At 49.1% G+C, this 22,581-nt stretch overlaps 1 protein-coding gene across 2 annotated transcripts in view; it reads left to right on the forward strand.

The window, feature by feature from the left end:
• The window catches only part of CCDC50 (coiled-coil domain containing 50), a 99,833-nt gene that overhangs the window by 32,942 nt on the left and 44,310 nt on the right, over positions 1-22,581 (forward strand). For both annotated transcript variants that reach the window (XM_036753871.1, XM_036753872.1), the window contains exons 2-4: positions 8,622-8,684; positions 9,462-9,591; positions 13,241-13,331. In XM_036753871.1, coding sequence (XP_036609766.1) covers positions 8,622-8,684; positions 9,462-9,591; positions 13,241-13,331 — 284 coding nt within the window. The remainder of the gene's footprint in view (positions 1-8,621; positions 8,685-9,461; positions 9,592-13,240; positions 13,332-22,581) is intronic.

Here is a 22,581-nt window from a genome sequence, read left to right on the forward strand (position 1 = left end):
TGGACTGAGGCTTTTGACCAAGCAGGCCTTGGGAGTGTTATGACCGAGGAGACATAATCCAGTTGCTATGCAGGAACCCAGAGTAACCTCATTTGCTCCCGTTCCCTTATTCTCTGTATTTTTCTTTTCCACTTAGAGGCCTCCTGGCACTACTGTTATTTGTTGGAGATGGAGCTCTGCAACAATTTCCATTAAGGTCCCATTGTGAAAGCAATGGCTGAGCAGAGGTGAGGGCAGCATCCTGTTGTGGGCCTCTTTGGCCAGCTGTGTAGGGCGTTATTCTGTGGCATACATGCCTGTTGGAACTTGGATGGATTTCCCATTGCCAAAGTCCAAAACTTGAGTCACCAACAGCTGAGCCCCAGGGACTGCTGGTGGGGGCAGGGAGAAAGGTCAGGAGGAGCAAGGCTGTCTTCTTCCTGTTTCTTCACAGATTGATTAAAATTCTCAAATCCTCATTTAAAAAATACTCAAACTCAAGTCAAATGTTTGATTTCTTCCATCTGGACGTTCTCTTCAGCACTAGAGCTTGTCCCTGCTCACCCATCCTGGGTGATTCTTCTCCTGCTCGTCCTCAAAATCCATCATACGGAGTTTACCCAACATGCCAGGGGCTTTTGTCCAATTAATGTAGTTTTGAAGTTCTTTTTTAAAAAGGAAAGCTGTATTGATGCATTTGCTCTGCTTCCCTTTTCCTCCCATTCCACCCCAAGAAGGTGAAATCTCTGCCTCCTCCTCCTCCCTATTTGGCTGCCTCCATGGCTGTGAGCTAACCGCATAGGATGCAGAGGCCCTGGGATTGTCTAAGTTGCTGTCTGGTTCAGATGATGCTAGAGAGCTCGGACCTCTTCTCTTTAGTCCTTTGGGAGTTCTACCTCAACACTCCCATGATCCCTTGGCAAGGCCATTCTGAGCCTCATTTAGCCTCCAGTGTCCTGGCTAGGCTCTTGGACTTCCCAGCTGATCTCCAGAACAGAAGGGGAGGGAAGCTAAATGTGTGGGGTTTGTTTTGGTTTGATTTCTCTGCTAGAGCAAGGGTTGGGGAAGGGGCTCTACAAAGAAGGGAATATGGCCTAGAAGACAGGCCTGGTGTTCTTCTGGGGATCACCCCCAGAACCTCAAATTCTGCTGAGGATCCTGCTATTAGAAGGCTCCCTGGCTTCCTCTGGCTTCTCTGTCCTTTCTCAGCAGCCCCCAAGTGACCTTTTCCACACCCAGACCCAAGTAAAAGTGCTGACATCAGAGAGTTGTAAATAAACAGAACTCAAGATGCACCAGCTCAGCCTGTGACCCTTCTTCCAGGTGTCCCTGGAACGCTGACCTTGGTGCCAGTTTTCAGAGCAACCCAAGAGGTTGGAGAGCTTGCTTTTCACAACATCCTCTTCTCCCTTCATGTCATAGCCTCTGCATGGGGAAGTCACCTTAGCTACCATCCCATCCAGGTCTGGGGGGCTCAAAGGGGTGGGTTTGTTACTCAAGGTCAAGCCAATGGTAAGGAGTCGAGTTGGGATCCAACGGGCATCCTCTGCCTTGAGCCCGTAGCTCTCTCTCCCCACCCCACAGCATTCCTGCTTTGCTACATCAAACTCAGACAAAAAAAGCTAAACCTCATCCACTCTGCAGGGTACCGTTTGCCAGCAGCAAGAATGAGTGAGTGGATGCAAAGCCCTTTCATCCAAACCAGAGCGTGGAAGCCAAAGGTGTGCTGAGTCAGGCTTTACAGGCTCCACTCTTTGATGTGGCTTCCAAAAGGTACGGGTCGGACCTTCAGAAATGGTTTAATATAGATGAAGCAGGAGCAGCCCAGCCTCAACATTTCATGGGTCTGGATCCCTGCTTGCACCCCTTGGTTCTCCAGCTCCTTCCAAAGCTGACACAGAGAAGCCTCTCCTACTGTTCCCACTTAGGAGTAACTTCTACCTCTTGAACATACTTTGTCTGTGCCTCAGATTTCCCCGTGTAGATGCTGAGCTTCCCTCCTGCCCCAGCACAATGTAATCTCCTTGAGGACAGGGCAGGGGCAATGTAATTGCTCTCTGTGTCCCCAGTGCCTAGCACAGAGGTTTGGATGGAGGAGATACCCTTCTGCTCTCAGCCTCAGGCTTCCTTCCTCATTCTCTCCCCACTGCCCCCTCCACCCCCACCCAGAGCTAACCCATTGCAAAGCCTCTCTCTACCCCATGCCTAGCATCCACCCCTCTTCCTCTCACACAAGGTGGTTGGGGGAGGCAGGGCTCATTTGGGTCCTCCTCCATTCTCGCCAGATAACTGCAGTGGCCTCCTACTTGAACCTCCCTCTCCCTCCCCACGACCATTAAGATGATTTTCCTAAAGCACAAGTCAGACCACATCCCTCTCCTGCTAATACAGCCTCAGTGGCTCCCCATTGCTTCTGGATCAAATGACAAATCCTCAGTGTGATATTTACTATTCTTCATGAGGCGCGGTTCTAGCTGACCTCTCCAGGCTAAGTGGCCCTCATTTCTGTGGTCCAGCCTGACTGACCCACTTACTGGTCCTTCCTTGTTTGTATCATTTCTTCTGCCTTCTTGCTTCTCCGGAGGCTGTCATGTCTCCCTCTCCCCTGCTGACAAATCACCCGGCATTGACTTGGTGAGGATGCTGTATTTGCATGGATGCTCTTTCCTCTGACAGAATGGAAGCTCATTGAGGGCAGAGCTGGTCCATCTTTGTCATTTTATCCACCATGACTCAATAATTAGCATCTGGTGCCTGTCACACAGTAGGCTCCTAATACATACTGATTGATGGACTTTGGCAGCGAAGTAGAGAAAAGGAGGCACCATTTGTTGAAGGGAGCAAGAGGGTTTGAGGGCTTTCTGGGTATTGGGGAAGCATATTTTAGAAGCCTGTAAAGAACAGGGTGGAAGTCAGTGATTTCACTGAGTCACAAGCCAGCTTTGGAGGGTGCGAATGGCCTGAAGAGAGAGGGAGGCATGGAACGGAAGGAGCCATCCTGCCTGTGGGGTGTCAGATGTGAAATAATCAGAAATGAAGATGATTGTGAGTTGCTTTTTATCTCAAAGAGGTGTGTGTGTGTGTGTGTGTGTGTGTGTGTGTGTGTGTGTGTGTTATCCTCAGCTACATCTGAAACTTAAGTCTCTGTCTGGGGTGGGGAAGGGATGATAATAGGAGCAAAGGTCCAACCTGGCCAGGCTTCATGATGTTACCTGGGGTTTCACTTTCAGGTTCCAGATGATGGGTACTCCTGGTTATCAGTCTTTTCACGCTCATATTAGACCAGTCATTCAGACAAACAGATGTAGACCTGAGACGTGAGGCTGGGGAATGGGCCAATAAGACCAACCTAGCTTTTGAGAACAGCTTCATTGCAGGTTTTGTGGCTTTGCAGAATGCGAGCCAGTGAAATGGAAAGGACTCCAAAGGCCATCCTGTCCATCCATCCACAGGCAGGAGCCTGCTCTCCAATGTCATCTCTTCCCATGGCTTCATCTTGGTGTAGAGGACTTCCAGATTTCTGCTTCCATACTTGGTCGGTTTCCTGAGCTCCCATTTCCCATCACCCATTGTCTACTGGGCATTTTACATTGGGACGTCCTGTAACCATCCCTGAATCAGCATGTCCAAAAGAAAATTCCTCTTTCCACCCAACCCATCCCTTTTCTGAACTTCTCCATTGTTGGGGGTGGTTGAGGGTGCCACCATCTTTTCAATCCCATGGTCCACCTCTTTGCCACTCTGAACTTCTTGCTTTTCCTCATCCCACTTGCCAGTCAATCACTGGAACTTGTTTCTGCTTCCACAGCATGCCTCATGTGTCTCCACTAGCCTCTCCTCTCTCAGGGCCTCCAGCTGAGCTCAGACTCTCCATGGTCTCTTGGCTCATCCGTTGCAATAACTTCCTCATTGGTCTCTCTGCCTCAAGTCTTTCCCACCCCAATCCACCCTCAACTCAGAGGCCAAAAGCAGTTTTCTAAAGTTTGGATCTCATGCCCTGCCCTGCTGTCCTCCACACATTCTATGGAAAATCCAGACAGCTCCTATTACCTTTAGGATCAAATATAAACTCTCTTTCACACTGAAATCTCTCCACAACCTGGCTCCAGCCCACCTCTCCTGTCTTTTCATATGTTTTCCCCTTACCTACTCTTGGGTTGATTCAATCATGTTGTCCTGCTTGCTACTTCTCAAACATGATACCCCGTTTCCCACCTCCCTGCTTTTGTCTTGGCTGTCCCTGGTCCTCTCTCCAACTCGATCCTCTTCTAATCCAGAGTTTCCTTCAGGACTCAGTTTATGAGCCCCCTTCCGCATGGAGACTCCCCCCCCACCTCAGTTACTAGTGACCTCCCTCCCCAAACTGTTACTTTGTATGGAGCATACATCTATCTATTATCTGTCTTTCATGTGTATAGATATGGATATGTAAATCCCTCTCCTTCTCCCTCGCTCTCCCTCCCACTCCCTCTCTCCTTGAAAGCAGGGACGGTTTCATTTTTATATCCCAGCGCTGGCACATAGTAGGAGCTTAACAAATGTTTGCCAGTGGAGTGATGTACATGTAGGCCATCCAACTTTTATTGCTCCTTTAACCCCTGCTGCTTTATTCTCATTAGAAGTGGATGAGTGCCTGGGGTGCTCAGAAGCTAGAGAAGTGACACCAGACCGTGTGCAGACCATTGTCTTCAGCTTCTTAGTTGCACAAATCGGGGGAACTGGTGAGAAGCGCCTATGCGGTGGGGAAAGAGCAGCAGTCATGTGTGTGTGGGAGATGGACTAGCCCTTTCCATTCTGCATCAGCCTTGGCCCGCTGATCCTTGGGGTCTTGGAGTCTTGTTGCTTCTGTCTGGCATACTAATCTCCCTCTCACTCAGTGCTTGCCACGAGCTTGCGAGCCACCAGAGTGCAGAGCTAAGGGCTGTGTGTCCCACTGTTTATTCTGGATCATCCCACTGATTCTCCAGACTCGGTGCTTCCAAAATGTCTGCTTGGTGGACTTGACTCAAACTGGGCTGTCCAGGAACGGGAACCGCTCCTTCCCAACACTGCTGCTCCTGCTCCCTCTCTTCCAGCTTGAGCTGAGCTTCACACTTTAGGTCTTTCAGGATGACTTTGGGCCAGTTACTTTCTCCTTCCATCTGACTGGATTTATAGTGAAATTAGACTTTCTAAGCCCCCTGGATTTGGAGTTAAATGATGAGCACTTGAATCTTACCTCTTCCACTTAGTTAGTCACTAGTCAGTAAACACTTACCAAGCACCTACTATGTGCCAGCCACTAGTCTCAGTCCTGGCATACAAATATGCAAGTCAGTCACTGCTTTCAAGGAACTTACAATCTACCGGGGCGGGGGGAGGGGAGACAGATCACAACAGGAGTACATGTGGAACTTCTCTTGGCCTTCCTTGTCTCCTCTGGAACATGAAGGGATGGACTTCTTTTCCCATGGGTCTCCCCACATGTTACCTGTTCTCAGAGGGAACTTTGGGTGCCATGTGCTGCTGTTCTGGACTCCTGGGGGCCATCTGCCCACAAAACATATCAAAGTATCATTCCAAGTGTCTAGACCCCATTGTAGCCCTGTGGTGCCTCCCAGATTCTTCAGGAGATGTAGATGTGAGACACAGGGCACACACACACACACACACACACACACACACACACACACACACACACACACACACACACACACACACCCCTAAGCCTTGGGAAGGCCCAGGTGCTTCTCTGGCTCATTGCCATCATTTTCTGACTCAGCCTTGACTTTTGTACCAGATAGACTGTCAGATGCCTGGCAATGTGGATTTAGACTGCAGGGAAAAAAAAAGTAAAAGGGATTCCTCTGTGCACTTAAAAACTCTGAAATCTTTTCACTTCTGCATCACATTTATTTTAAAACATATCCTCATATTGTCCCGAACCCAATGAAACATCCTTTATATCCATGTTAACTTTTTGAAAAACATTTATTCACACCATGAAATGAAGTGAGATCTGCATGGAGATTACCAATGTCTTCTAATTCCATTGAAACATGTCATTCTCTTCTTTATCCCTGCTTATCAAAATCTTAAAACTTTGACCTGTGTTTATATGGCAGGTCAGAACATATATTGCAATGCACCCAGTAGAGTAGTTGTCAGAGCTTTGCATACTAGATGATTTTTTTCAAAGTGAGAATCAATCATGATGACCTTCTTTCCATCTCTCCATCTGCTGCCATTGCTCCATCTCTCTGTCCATCACTGATTTTGGTTCAGCCCCATCATTAACCTGGGAAGGGCTTGTAGTGGTGGGCATTTGAGTTCTGCCACCAATGTCCGGTCCCTCTGATAGCTGCTTGGAGCTCCTCAAGCTGTGAATGATACTTGAGGTTTACAAATGTGCATAACTGAGAAAAAGAAGGAAAGAAAGGAGGGAACAAGGAAGGCCTTCGAGAGGGAGGGAAGAGGGGGAGGCCTGTGTGGCGGGGGAGGGGGAGAGGTTGGGGGGAGTTGTGTGGTTTGAAAACCAAGAACATTTCTTTAAAACACAAAGTTACGTGTTCAAGGTTATAAATGTCACCACTTGGGCATCTCGGGTATTTTCAAATCTGTGATTGACTTGACTTCCTGGGCCTGTGACACTTGGAGGAGATTGTCACTTGGTCTAGAATCTGCTTCGAATATGAACATGGCCCTTTCTTACATAACATCTGGCCTTTCAACTTGGCTTTTGTTACCTTTACATATATACATGTACACACACACATGCACACGTAATTCACATACATGTGTATATGCGCTCACAGATACATACACACACATACACATCACACATGTACGCACTTATACAAACATAAGAACGTTGACATATGCACATCAACATTCACACATACCTACACACATCACCCACGTACTGTGCTGATACACACACACAACACATGCAAACACACTACACGTATACACACATATTGTAGAGCCATGATCATGCCTGTATATGTGTGCACACACGTATAAACATACATATATTTATACATTCACACATCTAAATATATGCACGCATATATACATACACACACACAACCTTTGACTTCCTGTAGTAAACTCTCCAGATGATGAGGCTCTTTTTTTTTTTTTTGAGGGGGGAAGGGAACACAATTGGGGTTAAGTGACTTGCCCAAGGTCACACAGTTAGTAAGTGTGTCAAGGGTCTGAGCCCGGATTTGAACTCAGGTCCTCCTGACTCCAGGGCCAGAGCTCTACTCACTGCGCCACCTAGCTGCCTCAGATGAAGCTCTTTCAAGCCATGCAGGTTGGTACCTTCTCTGCCACCTGTAGGCTTGGAAAGTTGCCTAATTACATTTATTTGAGAGGAAGACGACATCCCCTGGGTGTCCTCTGACCTCACTGGAATCTGGTCTGGCTCGTTAGAGCTGACTGGTCTTGATTCTGTGAATGATGCACTCCTGCCAACGGTGCTCATGATATCAAGAAAGGCCGGGGTTTGAATGCTGACTGTGACACTTCCTGGTGGTGTGACCTTTGTCTCTCTAAGCCTCAGTTTCCATATCTGTAAAGTGGGAATAATCATACCTGTAGCTTGTACCTCACAGGGTCTTGGTGAGGCTCCTGGGAGATTATGGCTTCTGGGTGCTTTGTGGTCAGTGTCAGCCATCGTTGTTATCAGGGTGGCTGTTAAGCCATTTAATGGGACAGCTGAGAAGAAGGTTCAAAGCAGTGGGAAAAGGAAGGAGAGGAGTGATGTCACTGAGGGCAGATGGCAAAGGCCAGCTCCTTGAGCCCAGAATCTTCTTTCCCTCTACAGCACTTCATTTCTGTTCTGTTAATCCCTAGGGTCTGGTGTGGAGCTTGGCCCAGAGTAGGTGCTTGAGAAATGCTCGTTTGCTGGCTGACAGGGTTGATGGAGAGCAAAGGGCCTCAGCCAACACCCAGGCGGGGCCTCAAGCTACCGAGGCGTTCTCTTGATGCAGGTCAGACTGCTAGCTCTCACAAGATGCTGTTTCTAACACATTTTCTTCTCTATCGTGTCCTCTGCCTTCGTGATGACCTTGGCATTAGCGAAGGCCCATGCTGGAAGGGCAGGGGCTTCCCAGAACCACAGCAGTGTGTGGGATGCTGCCTTCCCATCAATGTTTGGGTGCCCCCATCATTGGGGAGGCTGGATGGTGGGCTGGGAATTCTGGAGCTGGTGATGTGGCATCTACAAGTCTTCTGAGGGCAGGGGCCAATGTGTCTATTTCTTTGGTAAATCCCTCTATTAAGAGCAGAGAAGGCTGTTGATGATAGTTGATGACATTCAGTGACAGATGGGAAGAGTCCTAACTCAAACACGTGAAGATGTAGGTGAATCGCAGCTTAGGCACTTAGCACATGAGTGACTACGGGCCAATCATTGCCTATTTAGGGGCCTCAGTTTCCTCATGCGTAAAGTGAGGTGGTTGGACTGTTGGCCTCACAGATCTTCCAGCCCTTGATCTAGGAACTGCTGGTCTTGGTGAAGGAAACTCCTGTGCCGGACGAGGATGCCAGTCACCTGCCATCGTTAATAAAGGGTCATAAGAGTTAATTCCTAGGCATGACCTTTGATCATGTCAAGCCCTAATAACATACACTATCTGTGTTTCTCTTTCTGACAGTGTGCCGGGACTTTGCCGTCTTAGAGGACCATACACTGGCACACAATCTCCAGGAGCAAGAAAGTGAGTTGTGGCCCCAGGTCACCTTCTGTCTTTGAAGCCTTTGATCAGTAACACTTCCAGAGGGTGCCACAAAGAGGCAGCTAGATGAGGCCATAGAAGGGTGGGCCAAGTAGTCCTTGGGGAGGAGGAATAATGATGCCGATGGTTGGGAGCAAAGACAGACTCTTGTACCTAGGGGGACATTATGGGGGGATCATTTGGCTACAAGAAAGGCAGTTGGGATATCCTCTCCTGAGCTTGGGCTGTGAGAGCAGGGGCTATAAAGATGGGCTGGGAGGAAGGACACAAGGTTTTTGGGGGAGGACTCTGCCCACTGCCCAGAGTTGAGGGGCTTATTACTAAAGAGATGAGCTTTATGCTCATTCTACTTTTTCTGCCTCCTTGACTTTTGTGTATGTGTGTGTACGTGTGCATGTGTGTGTACATATGTATATGTATATGTATGTATGTGTGTGTTTATGTGTGGGGGGGTGGGGGAGTTTCTAGGAAGAATCCAAGCCAAATGCGATGGTATCTCGTGTGCCTAAATAGCTTCCTATAATCTGCCACTATTCAGAGCTTTGTTTGAAACATAACATCTTGTATGTGAATGGAGGAGAGGGCAGGCATTGCCCCGAATAGGCAGAGGCCATTTCCTCACTGGGAGTTTCCCACAGCCATGAAATCCCAGGTTTAGTTCAAGTTAAAAATAAAAATGCCACCAGGAAGACAGCTGCCAATGTAGCTGCGGATGGGTGGGGCTTTGCTGACCCCTGAGCTCTCGCTCTCTTTTTTCAGTTGAACATCACTTGGCATCCAACGTGCAGCGAAACCGCCTGGTTCAGTATGATCTTCAGGTAGCCAAGCAACTTCAGGAGGAGGAGGACCTGAAGGCCCGGGCTCATATCCAGAAACGCTACAAAGACATGTGAGTCAGGTCCCCTGATCCTTCAAACGCTAACCTTTGCCCTAATCCCAGACCCCCTCCTGTCCATCTGGCTGCATCAGACACAGGCACCACCTTTCCTAGCAACTGACATTGTGTACCTAAGAGTAATAGAAACAGAAATGACTGACTCACAGCATTTAGATATTGGTGAAGTGCTATACACACACACACACACACACACACACACACACACACACACGTAGAGCATCACAACAAACCCATGAGGTGAGTAGTACAGTCCTGGATTTATAGGATCCTGGAATGTCAGACTTGAGGGGGAACTTCAGAGACCCCCTCAAGTTCACCCCCCCCCCCCAATTTTATAGAATTCCGAGCTTAGAAAGGACCAGTGGGATGAGTCTAGACTGGAGCTCTGTGCTCCCACATTGACCTTGTCTGGACCTGTACCCTTGGGCATCCTAGAATCAGAAGCACACAATTGGATGGGCCTTCAGTGGCCATCTAGTCCAGAGTTAGCTTACCTAAATAACAATGCTTTGGACACAATGCCTGGGAAGTTGTGCAGCCCCTGCTTGAAGACCTCCAAGGGTGGAGAGTCAGGACCCAGTCTGCTTCTCTTTGGAACATCTCTTATTGTTAACCTCCAAGGATGGGGAACTCACTACCTCTCTTTGGGATGTCTCTCACTGTTAGGACGCTTTTTCCTACGTCACATCTGAATTTTCTCTTCACGCATTATGCCCGTTGACTCAGAATGTTAGCGTTGGAAGGAAACTGAGGACTCCTCTAAGCCAACCCATTTTAGAGATGAGGGAAGCAAGAAAAAGATCATTTAAAAGTTACTTGTTCAAGGCCCTATAGTGAGTGAGTATCTGAGGCAGGGGGCTTTCCCCTCTTCTGCACACCATCCAGGTTCAGAGATCCAGCCCTGGGGAAGCTGTACCTTGTACACAGCATTCTTTTGTGTTGAACAGAAGGTGTAGAGGACATTTTAAGTGTCTTCTAGATTTCAAAGGATTAATATGTTAGAGAGGCATCAGACTGGTTTATTTGGCCCCACCAGAAAGGATCAGGAGCATTAGGTCGAAGTAGCCAACTGAGCTTGATTTCAGCTGGGGCAGAAATGGAGACCAAACCCAACCCAAAACTTCCCACCAATGGGAACGGTTCCCAGAGGTGCATGGTCTGCCTTCTCAGGGACTGGGCTCCTTCTAATGCAGCGTCTTCCAGAAGAGGCTCCGTGATGGGGTGGGGGGAGGGAGGGAGAGAGATGAAGGGAGGGAGAAAGACAGACAGAGAGAGACAAAGACAGAGACACACACAGACAGAGAGACAGAGACAGACAGAAACAGAGACAGAGACACAGAGAGAGGGAAGGAAGGAGGGAGGGAGGGAGAGAGGTGAGGGAGAGAGACAGAGAGAGGGGGGAGAGAGAGAGAGAGAAAGAGAGAGAGAGAGAGAGAGAGAGAGAGAGAGGAGGGACAGAGACAGAGAGAGAAATACAGACAGAGACAGAGGGGGGGGGGGGAGAGAGAGAGAGAGAGAGAGAGAGAGAGAGAGAGAGAGAGAGAGAGAGAGAGAGAGAGAGAGAGAGAGAGAGAGAGAGAGATCAGCCCTGTGACCTCAGCCTGGATTCTCTTTCCCATGAAGTTGGGAGCAGTAGCCACCGCGATGCCTTCTGATGCTGGAATCATGGGAAGACAACACTGTGGCCCCTGAACAGTTTGGAAAAAGGAGCCCCTGACTGTGAGGTCCTTGTTGGGCTAGAGTCAGGTGCTCAAATCCTGAGGCCATTCAATTTCTTTCTTTTTTTTCAGAAGAGGGAAAAAAGACCCTGAACCCTCAGGCAAGGGTGCTCATTGTCACTCCTCTCCTTAGACTGTGAATAGGGAGACAGATTGTGAAAGAAAATGCCCTTACTTCAGTTGAGACTTCCGCAGATAATTCAAGGAAGAAAATCAAATTGCAGGCTGTTTGCTGGAGCTATTCTCCAGCGGCTGCTAACTCACCTTCAGGGTTCTGGGGGCTGGCTCAGTGGGACTTCCTCCTGCACCCAAGGCCTCTCCCACTCATCTGGTCTTCTGAATCTTGCCTGAAACCCAACTCACCTGTGGTCTTTCTAAATATATTAGTTGTCACTTAATCCCTTGAGTATTTTGTATCTTCTGGGATGTGGGTAGGAACCGTCAGAGCATATGGGTCAATGTGCTGCTGCAGTGAGGGCCTGTGATGACCATCAGCCCTGCCCCTTTCCTTCTGGGAAGGCCAGCACACCCAGCCAACGCACCCAGCCCATGTTCCCTGCAAGCCTGTGGGAGGGTCCAGAGAAAGCACTTTAGAACAGCTGGAACATGTCCTAGGTCCAAGTGAGGTGGCTTATTTTGAGCAGCTAAATTCCAGAGGCTGGCTGGCCAGCTGGCCAGGCCTTTACCCAGTCTTTGGGTCAGATCCAATGAAAGCCCAACATACAGATGGGCAGGTCACTGTGGTCGTTGTGAGCAGGAGCCCCTGGATAGTGGCCACTGTTCCTAATGGTGGGGAGCCTCTGCTGTTGGCCCAGCGGGGGGCTTGGTCTGCCAGTGGATCTGCTGACCTCTCAGCAACACCCTTGGCTTTCCTTCCTCAGGATGCTCCTCCTACCCATGGCGAATGTGAGTTCTTTGAAATAGCCAGGAGTGGGGCAGGGAAAGGAGACAGAGGAAGGAAGCTGATTGGTCGGGGCCTGACTCTTCTCCTTCCTATGTCCACTGTGGCTGAGGCGCCACCAGGCCAGGGAGATCAGGCATCTCCCTGCCTGATCCCTGTGGGTTTGTTCTTGTCACTGCACTAACCCTTCCCCGCCCATCCCCTTGGGTAACCCTCAAGACAGCCAGCTGGCACCCCAGGATGGAGGGCCGGCCTTGGAGTCAGGTGGTCAAGAGTCCATTCCTACCTCAGATACTTAAGGGCTGTGTTACCCTGGGCAAGTCACCTAATTCCACTCAGCCTTGGCTTCCTCATCTGTAAAATGGAATGTAGTAGTAGTGCCTGCCTCATGGAATTGTTGTGGGGACCGAGGAGATGCTGTTTATAAAGTGTGCTAAAGGCTCATGTGATGTGTGAGCGTGAGCTGGCCTCTGCACACAGCCATTTGTGCAGTGACTGGTTGCCAGGAAGGCCGCAGCAGCACCAGCAGCATTTCTTGAGAAATTCTTTCCCCTAAGTGAGAGGTTGATGCTGTGAGCTCCTGCTTGGGGACCAGATGCTGTAGGAAAGAAAGAGGGCTTTGCTCGTCCCCGTGTGGATTCCACCTTCTTCAGTTTGAATGGAGTCCCAGAGTCCTTGGGATTTTAGGAGTGAGGGCTGTGTCACTTCACCTGCCTGCCTCGGTTTCGTCACCTGCAAAACGGGGACAAGGATAGTCCCTCCCTCCCAGGGTGGTTGTGAGGATCGTAAAGCATTAGCACAGTGCCTGGCGCCGCGTAGGGGCCGGATCGTTGCTTATTCCCTCAGTCCCTTCACTGTGCTGAGAAGCCCTGCATGGGGGCTGGATCCCCCATGCCCAGTGCCCCCAGGAGAACTAGCCTTGCCGCTGCCCGCCCAAGCAAAGAGAGGGCAGAGGGCCAGGAGGGCAAACTGCTTCTGACCATCTGGAGTAACGTGGCTTTGTCTCTGTTCTGCATCTTAGAGAACAGCAGGACTGTGAAATCGCTCAGGAAATCCAAGTCAAGCTGGTCATTGAGGCAGAACGCAGGCGCCTTCAAGAAGAAAAGGATGAGGTACTGTGAGCACTTGGGACACCAGGGTGGAGGGCAGCTTCTGGGAGGGCCGCTGGCCTCTGGGAACACTGTTGGGAGGGCCACTGGCCTCTGGGAACACTGTTGGGAGGGCCGCTGGCTTCTATGATCGCAGCATCAAATGGAAAGATGGCTGAAGGATGGTCAGCCTCTTGTAATTTGGGAGGAGCCATAAGAGGCTGGCTCTGCACAGGTCCCCCTGGGATAGATTTCTTTCAAGTTTGGAGAGAAATTAAACTGGGGGACATGATGGAGGGCTGAGGTTGGCTTCGGGTCCCCTCTTGGCCTTGTTCTTGGGGGGCCTGGAGGGAAGTTGTTGTGCCAGGTGAGGCCTGGGGGGATGACCTGACATCTCCCCTGCCCCTTGCTGCTCTCATCCTGAAGAAGCAAAGGCGGGGACTTGGGTCGGTATCCCTGTTTGTTTGGGGGTTGCCGGGGTATAATGTGAAATGATCGTAAAAAGCCAGGAGCTCACCCCGGGCTGGATGAGGCCTCGAGCTGGCAGGTGGCAGGGTCTTCTCCCCCTTTGTCTTCAGGAAGCTCTGTCCATACCAGGGCACTGTGCCCATGTGCAGCCTGGCCTTGCCTATGGAGCCGCCTCCACCCCGCCTTGAGCCCCCAGAGGTCATCTGGAGCCTGAAGGGCCCTTGGAGGCCCTCGGATGCCTGCCTTGCATTTTACACGGGAGGAAACTGAGGCCCAGAGAAATGAAGGGATTTGGCCACGGGCACACAGGTAGCATTTGGACTCTGGGCTTTTCTGCTGTGCCATCTGTGAAAGCAAATCAGACAAATCAGGTGGGAGAGGAGAGGGGAAATCTGGGCCTCGCCTTCCACAGACAACGACATTCTGGAAAAGGGGTCGTTCAGTCACTGCAGGAGTGCTTCAAGTACAAGGGTGGCTGGGTGGCTTGCTGGCTAGTGCACTGGGCCTGGAGTTAAAAAGACCTGAGTTCAAATCCTGCCTCAGATGCTTAGTAGCTGTGTGACCCTGGGCAAGTCTGCTCCCCTGACTGCCTCAGCTTCTTCACTTGTAAAATGCTGATAGTAATAATACCCCCCTCCTAGGGTTCTTGTGAGGATAAAATAAGATATTTGTAAAGTGCTTTGAGAAATCTTAAAGCACTAGAAAAGTTCTGTGTCACTGTACCTGTTATCAGTGTTGTTGTTATCTCACGGGGCACTGCCGTTCATTTTCCTGAAGGTCCGTCCATTTGCATCAGATGATACCTGAGCGGGTGGAATCTCGCCTCAGTTTCCCTCCTTCACTGCCCTGCCCTTCATGGCTGTTCATTTGTTCCTTTGATCGATGTGTGGCATGTGTGGCTCCACATCAGCTCTCCCCTTGAAAGATCACTGGGTCCTTATGCTATGTGAGGCGCCATGTCAACAGAGCAGCCAAAAGGTCACTGGGTCGGGCTTTAGGGACTTCCTTTTGTCCCCAGAGAAGTCAATCAGGCCGTTTCTGTGCCAGGTTACTGGAAGGCACTTATTTAGATGCTATGGATTATTTTTGTTCCTTCTCTTTATCGGTACAAGGCATCTTTTTATGGAAGGAAGTGTGGCCTTCCTACTACTGTGATTTTTATCCTGGGCCTCAGCCTGGCAGTGAAAGACTTGGTTGTTTTTGGAAGACAGGGAAGCCAGTCTTTAAAAAGATCAGCGGGAGGAGCCGGGTCCTCATCAATGCACCCAGTGTCCCAGTGAGGGAATGGCAGAGGGGCCTGTGGGTATGATTTCAGCAGGAAGAAGATGGGAAAGATCAACACTTACTTTCCAGCTTTTTGGGGGGTGCCTTCCTGGGGGAGCAGCATCTGCTGGTAGCCTCTTAAATGGGCTGGCTCAGTCTGCAGTGGGAGATGTGAGCTGAAGCTGAGAGGGGGGAAGGAAGTCTGCTTCGCAGCTGCCTCAAAATGAGATGGGTTTTCATGCCCACCCCAGGCTCTACTTCCTCCAAAACATTTCCCCATCTCCATGTCATCCCCTCTGAGTCGGAATGAAGTACCAGCTCAAACCCCAGCTTCCTCTTACTCCTCCATTTCTCCCCATCAGCCTCCTTCGCCCTCATTATTCCCTTCCCCTGCCAATCCCCTCCCCTACCAGTCCTCTCCCCCACCAGTCTCCTCTTCCACTAATCCTGCTCCCTCCTCAATCCCCGCTCCCCCAATTCCCCTCCTTTTTCTGGGTTGCATGAGGAACTTGGCATGGAAGAAGTTTATTTGGATAAGTCTGTATCTGTGGCCCTGCAAGCTCTCTGGTCTTGGGCAGGATTTGAACTCAGGTCCTCTGACTGGAGACCCAGAGCTCTTTCCAGGCTGATCCAGTAATGTAGATGAGCTTCAGGGCTTATGGCAGGAGAGAAGAGGAGGAATGGATGTGAGAGGACTTAGGAAGCGAACATTCGCCTCCTGCCTTTAGGTTTGCAGAACGTTTGACATCTGTCATCTTGTTTGGCTCTCCTAGTCATTCAGTGAGGTTGGCGTTCTTGGGATCCTCAGTTTATAGCTAAGAAACTCAGGCAGATGGTGGGTAAGTGCTTTATCCAGGGTCATGCAGCTAGGTGAGTAACTGAGGCAGAATTTGAACCCAGGTCTTCATGACTCCAGGGTCAGTGTTCTACCCACTGTGCTGCCTCACATCTCTAAAACTTGGTGACTGATTGGCGTGTGGGAGGGTGAGGAGTTGGGCAGATCATCCTGGGTGACTAGGAATGGGGGCACCTTCTTTTCGTTATAATTGAGCCACACACGATAAAGTGTAGAATGGAATCCATCCAAGTGCCTCCTTCCACTTGCCCTCACCGCCCCCCGCCATTAGATAGTTTGCACATGGGTCATTTTTATTCCCGTTTGACACATGAGGACATTGAGGTTCATAGATGTCCTAAGAGTCTTACTTTAGAGCCGGAAGGACTCTTGGGAGCCACCTATTCCAACCCCTAATTTTATAGAGGAAAAAGCTGAGCCCAGGGTGGGGCTGTACCTTGCCCAAGGTCATGGGGGTGGCAAGTTGAAGGTTCAGAATTTGAGCTCAGATACGGTGATCTTTGCCCCACGCCTTGTCCCCAGGGTGGTGACCGGCCTGTCACACCAATAGAAGGGTCAAGGACAGGGCTCCCCCTCCAAGTCCATCAGACTTCCCTTTGTCTCCTGCACCTCACTCCTCCCTCCCCCGCAAAAGGAGCACTCTTGGACAAGCCGAGGCCTAGGGAGCTGCTCTTCTCACCTTTTAAGGTCATTAGCCAAGTCAGTCAGCAAGCATTCATTAAGTGCTTACTGTATGCCAGGGACTGTACTAAGCTTTGGAGATATTAAAAAAAAAAGGCACAAACAGGATCCCTGCGCCTGGGGAGGCCACATTCTTCTGGAGGTGCACATATGCAGGTCATTTGGTACATGGGAGATGCCTACGGTATATGTGGGAGGCCATCTCTAAGGGGTGGGGGAATAGGAAAGGATGCTACATGAGGAAAATCTGAGCAGAAGCGCCAGGGCAGCTGGGACATAGATGTGAGGAGGGAAGGCATCCCACGCATGATGGTACACCAGTGCAAAAGCTTGGAGGTGGGAGATACCAGGCATTGGGCAAAGAACAACAAGGAAGCCAATGTAGTTGCATTATGAATGCATGGAAGGGGAGTCCTGTGTGAAGAATTGTTTGGGTGGTGGAGATTTAGGACCCCTCTATATAGAGCCAGCCTCTTCTTTCCTGAAACTCACCTTGATCCTTCAGTTACATGTGTCCAAAAAGAGGGTGGCTTTGGTTGAGTCACCATTTGCCACTTTGGGTCTAACCTATTCCTTGAGCCCAGAGAATTGAGGATCATCGAAGTGAGTGGTTCTGGGAATCTCCACAGCTGACTTATCCCTGGAAGTTCTGGCCTCACAGTGGGGTCCCTCCTGCTGTGGATCTGGAAGTGCTTGACAGGAGCAAAGGCTTATGGCTTTCTAATGCGACAGGCTGAGTCCCACGGCCACACTGCCTGAGCACCAGGGAGTGAGGAGACCCTGAAAAGTGGAAACATTAACTCCCCTAATTAGCATCTATGGCATACCTACTGGGAGCACACTATTCTAGGGGATTCTAGCAGGCTGTGTTAATGGGTATGTGTGTGTGCATGTATGTGCATGTGTGTGTGTGTGTGTGACCATGTCCTTCACAGTATCAGGCCCTGGTGAATAAGTCCCGACCTTTGGTCTCTCTCTGCCAGGCTGATGAGCCTCTCAGATCTCTTAGCACAGCTCCTCGGACTAGTATTCGAGAAGCATTCGTTCTTGCTCCTTATCGTGCCCAGAGTAGGTCATTTTCTAAGAAGCTAAAGAAAGGGAAACAGCTTTTGCGACATGGGACCGATGGATGCTGGGAAGGCCAGTGCCTGTAGAGCAGGGCACTTTCCTGGGCCCGGCAGCTTTGCCAAAGTAGAGCACCTTGGGGCCAGGAGGGAAATTAATAACTGTGGGGTACAGCCCTTGAACTCAACCAGTGAAGGAATAAATTCTCTGGAGCTCATCTAGTTATAGAAAGTACTGTCGAGAAGCAACAGTGCTGGGCCACACACACATACACACACACATACACACACACACTCACACACACACTTCTAGCATGTCCCAAAAGTCTTAGTGTGGATTTTAAGCTTTAATGCCTTGAAGTGTTACAGACTTACAGAAAACAAACCATCATTTGAAAGGTTACTTTCATTTCTTTGTAACTTAGGCAATTTTGTGAATTGGAAATAACAAATGTTTACCTTTAATTTGAATAAGACCAGACACTGTGTCATTATGCAGTGTGTTTGCAGCAGTTTCTGGATGAAGCCTTCTTAACCCCGTGGATTGGAAGGGGAGGGACTTCTTGCTCGGGCCCCCAGTCACCTGATGTGTCACTTGTGGAGTCACATCGTAATGCTCATGTATGCATGGAAAACTCCTTGTTTGGAGGGTTTGAAAGCAGTCCTTGACTCTCTGAGCAGCAGAGATGGTGGAAGTTTCTATAAAGCTTGAGGATTGACTGGAGAGCTGCGTATCGAAGATGCTGCTGATGTTGGATTTTAATAAGAACCGTAATATTTACAGTTTTTAAATAATTAGTCTTTCAGATGTGTTTGTATATTTGTAGCATTTACACTTTTGAAATTGTTGAAGCTTAAACCTTCATTAAGAACTTTTGGCCCCTTTTGTGTGTGTGTTTGTGTGGAATGGGGCACATAGCGATAGCCAAGGTGCTAGTTAGTTTTTGCTTAGCTGGTGGTATTTGTTATGGCGGGGTGGGGAGGTAAAGTCCCAGCAGACTGCTGGGACTAACTGTATGTACATATCTATGCATACACATACACGCATAGTGTATACACATCATACAGAGTGTCCTGAAAGCCGTGTGTGTGTGAGAATGTGCACACACATGTATACGCATGCATGCTTCCTTCCCCACTTCTTTGTGAAATAGAATGAAAACCTCTTCTGGGAAGAGACTGGCTGAGTAGGGCAGAAGAGCGCTCCCTCGAGAGTCAGGTCATAGAGAAGCTTCTGGATTTCATTTCGCCATTTGGAAGAGACTGAGCAGTACTTGCTTGATCTTTGCTTAGCAGAAGCAGCCCGGTGGTCCCTTACTAACTAAAGCAAAAGCATACGTGAAGATCTCAGGGTAAGAGAAGGTCGGGGCTCCCCCCTCAGTTATTTGTTTCTTTGACTAATGGTTGTTTCCCCCCCTCCCTCCCCCTGGGCTTCAAAGTACTTTTTCTTTCTTTAAGAAAAGAAACGGAAAGTATAAGAAAACTTTTGCCATTGCACCACTCCCCGCACCTCCAGCCCAAGCTCCCATCAGGATGCTTGGTCCATTGGTTCCTCCTGTAACCAAGGGACACTCCAAGCTTGTGGCACCAACCAGCACCAGGCAGTTTCACTTCTTGTCTTTGTACCATAATCAGCAGCTCCAAATTCTAGCCCAGAGAAGTGGAGTTCAGTTCTGGATGCCACATTTTAGTGGGGCACATTGGCAGGCTGGAGGGTGTCCAGAGGAGAGCGGCCAGGCTCGATATTAATCGTAGCCCGGCTTCCTTTAATGGTCTCATGTTTACACAGCACTTTATGTGATACATCATTAGCTCATTTGAACCTCTCAGTTGTAGTCGGTGTCATGTCCCCATTTCAGAGATGAGGACACTGAAGTTCCATGTGGTTAAGGGATTTTCTTGGCTCGTACATCTAATTTGTGTTAGTGTATTAGTCTAGGCATGGCTTTCCTTCTGCTCTGTCTTCTCAGCTTCTGTGTTTTGTGAAGAGAGGTGAAGAAATAGATCTATTCAACGTAGAGAAGAGAGAATGGGTGTGTGTGTGTGTGTGTGTGTGTGTGTGTGTGTGTGTGTGTTTGGGAGTGGGGAGATGGGACCTGATGCCTCTCTGTCTTCGTATGCAGGGCTTTCATGAGGAAAAAGGGATTCTATTTACCTGACTTGTCCCCAGAGACCATAACAAGGATCTGTGTGTGGGTGAAATACATAAGGAGGAAAATTTCATTTTGATGTAAGGAGCATGAGGATCAGACCTGTGATTACATTGGTCTTGGGAACTCCCAGGCAAGGAAGCTTCATCTACCGATGCAGATTAGCACCTCTTGTGCAACTGAACATAATGATTTGTCCAGGGTCTCACCCCCAGCAGGAGTGAGAGAAACGAGGTTGTCCTGGTCCTGAGGCATACTCTCTTTTATTGGCTACTTCATCCTGGCTCCAGTGATCATGAAAACATTTAAAAAGAAGCTTGACGCTCTTTCCTTTTTAAACATAATTGTTAGTTCTTGCTGCCTCCCACATTCCAACCCATCCTTGTTGTCATGAATAACTCCCACCCAGAACACTGGCTGTATCTGAAAATGGGCGCTCCTTCATGTTTGTCTCCTGAGAGGCAGAAAGTGCGTCCCAGCAAGAATCTCTGCAAGTCATCATTGCTCACTGACTGTGTTGATCAAAGAGCTTTGCTACTTCATTGTTGTTGAAGGAAAAACTTCTGAATAATTAGAGCCACCCCGGGAAGTATGGGGCTGCCTCAGCAGGTAATGAGCTCCCCTTCACAGCAGGGCTTCAGCAGAGACTGAACGACCACTTGGCAGTGGTGTGTCTTTGTTCAGGTGGGTTTATACACATGGTCACAGAGGTTCTTCCTTCCAACTCAGAGATTTCCTGGCCACGGATGAGAAGTCCAGTTTGTCAGGCAGTCATGCCAACGGATTCTCCTTCAGAGATCTCCCTCAGTCATCGTGGAAGGCAACACTGGACGTCTCAGAGTTCACGTATGAGTTATCATCCGGCAAAAAGCCTCTATTAGGTCCTTTCTACACTCCAGGCCTTGTGTTGAGTCCTGGGGAGTCCTTCCAGCACTTGTTCAGCTCTCCTCCTCTGAGAGAACAGACATCTACAGAAAGCCAAAGCCTCGGGGCATCTTCTCTTCTTTCAGAGAATCTTTACTTTCCCCCCAATCAGCCCCTGATCATGAAACCAATCTGTCATTTCAATCAATCAAGAAGCATTTGTTAGATATCCATTCCACACCAGGCACTCAACTAGGCACTGGGGAAGTAAAGAGGAGGAGGAAATGGTCCCTGCCATCGAGGATTCCAATTCAGTGAGAGGAGAAATGCTGGAGAAATATACGTGTAGAAAACATCTAAGTGAGATAATTTTGGTTTGGGGGGGATCTGTCAGCTGAGGCATGAAGACAGGGCTGGAGAAAGGCTGGGGTTGCTTGAGCTGGGACATCCAGTCATCCAGGGCCCATTGTGGAGTGCATCATTCATGCCTCCCATTGAGATGATTCTTTTGAACCCTTGTCCCCCGCACCACCACAAAAATGACAAGGCTTCCCTGCCAGTTCTTAGTCTTCTCCTAATTTACTCAGTAGCCAGGAGGAGAGCTGGCCATCCTGGCAGGGGCCTGTCAGGAGAAATGAGGGCAGCGGGATTCGTGTTTGCAAACCAGAGCTGGAGGCACCAAATCCTGCAGGGTTGCCCTGAGACCTGTTCCCATGTTTTAGATTTGCTTATTTTGGCAAAATGTCAGGATTTTCTCCCTTGTCTTTACTATCTCCTTCTCACCCATATTTATGTTAATTTGTGGAAATCCTTGGTTTCTGTTAGGGAAACAAAAATCATTTTTAAAAAATTCCTTCAGCACCTGAATCTTTGGGATCATTTCAGTGTGACTGGGCAGAGGACTTGAGGTTTCTGAGTCCATGACTGCTGTGACACCCAAAAGGTGGAGCTTTCTCTGGCTGGTGGCTTGTACTGGCTGACCAACTTCTGTTATTTTCCTGTCTAACAGAGGGGATAATAAGACATAGGAAGCCTAAAGGATCTGATTACAGTCACATGACTAGCAAAGTGTTTCAGAGATTCCACCTGGATTCCATCATGCTTTTCATGGGATCCATGTTCAAATCTCTACTTTGCTGCTTACTAGCTGTGGGACCTTGAGCCAGTCACTCGTCTTCCTTGTCTCAATTTTTTCATTTGTAAAAGAAAAAGTTGGACCAGGTAAGCTCTAGGTCTCTAACACCATGCCTCTTGAGGGCGCCTTGACTAGCCTACAGGAGGATTGCTTGAAGGCATTGTGTATGTTTTGGGGAAGGGTGAGGAGAGTGTGCTGACTGTCTCATAGAGTAGAGATTCCACTGGTTTTTCTTGGCCCCAAAGGTCTGGACCAGGAACCCTGGGAGGTGGCTATGACAAGAAGGTTTGGGCATGATGACTTCTTGGACCATTTTCATCATTTTTCCCTGTTTTCCCTCCTGTAAAAATAGTATAAGAATTCCGTTCAACAAGATTGATAAAGTGTCTGTGGTGGGGACACAGATGGAAAAGGATGTAGCTTTCGTTCATAATGTGGTAACTGTATTAAAGGATACAAGACCTACTGGGGCGGAGGGGAGAATGGCCTTTAGAGAATGTGACGGCAGCCAAACAGCTCCAGAGAGACTGAATGAGGAAAACTAGGGGAAGGAACGAATGGCAAAACGGAGGTGTGTATTGATGGTGAGCTCCCTAGTGGGATCAGGATAAATAGCCCCCTTTTGTCTCCCCAGAGCTTCCTTTCCATATTGCTGACTGTCAGCAGGACATTTCAGAGTGGAGGTTCCATAGACATCTCAAACTCAACATGGTGAAAGCAGAACTCCCCATAGTCCCCAGCCCTATCCTCTCCTCTTCCAAACATCCACCAAGCTCAGAATGCCAGTGTTTTC

The sequence above is a fragment of the Trichosurus vulpecula genome, chromosome 4 (assembly GCF_011100635.1).
Source record: "Trichosurus vulpecula isolate mTriVul1 chromosome 4, mTriVul1.pri, whole genome shotgun sequence".
Classification (NCBI taxonomy): Eukaryota; Metazoa; Chordata; class Mammalia; order Diprotodontia; family Phalangeridae; genus Trichosurus; species Trichosurus vulpecula.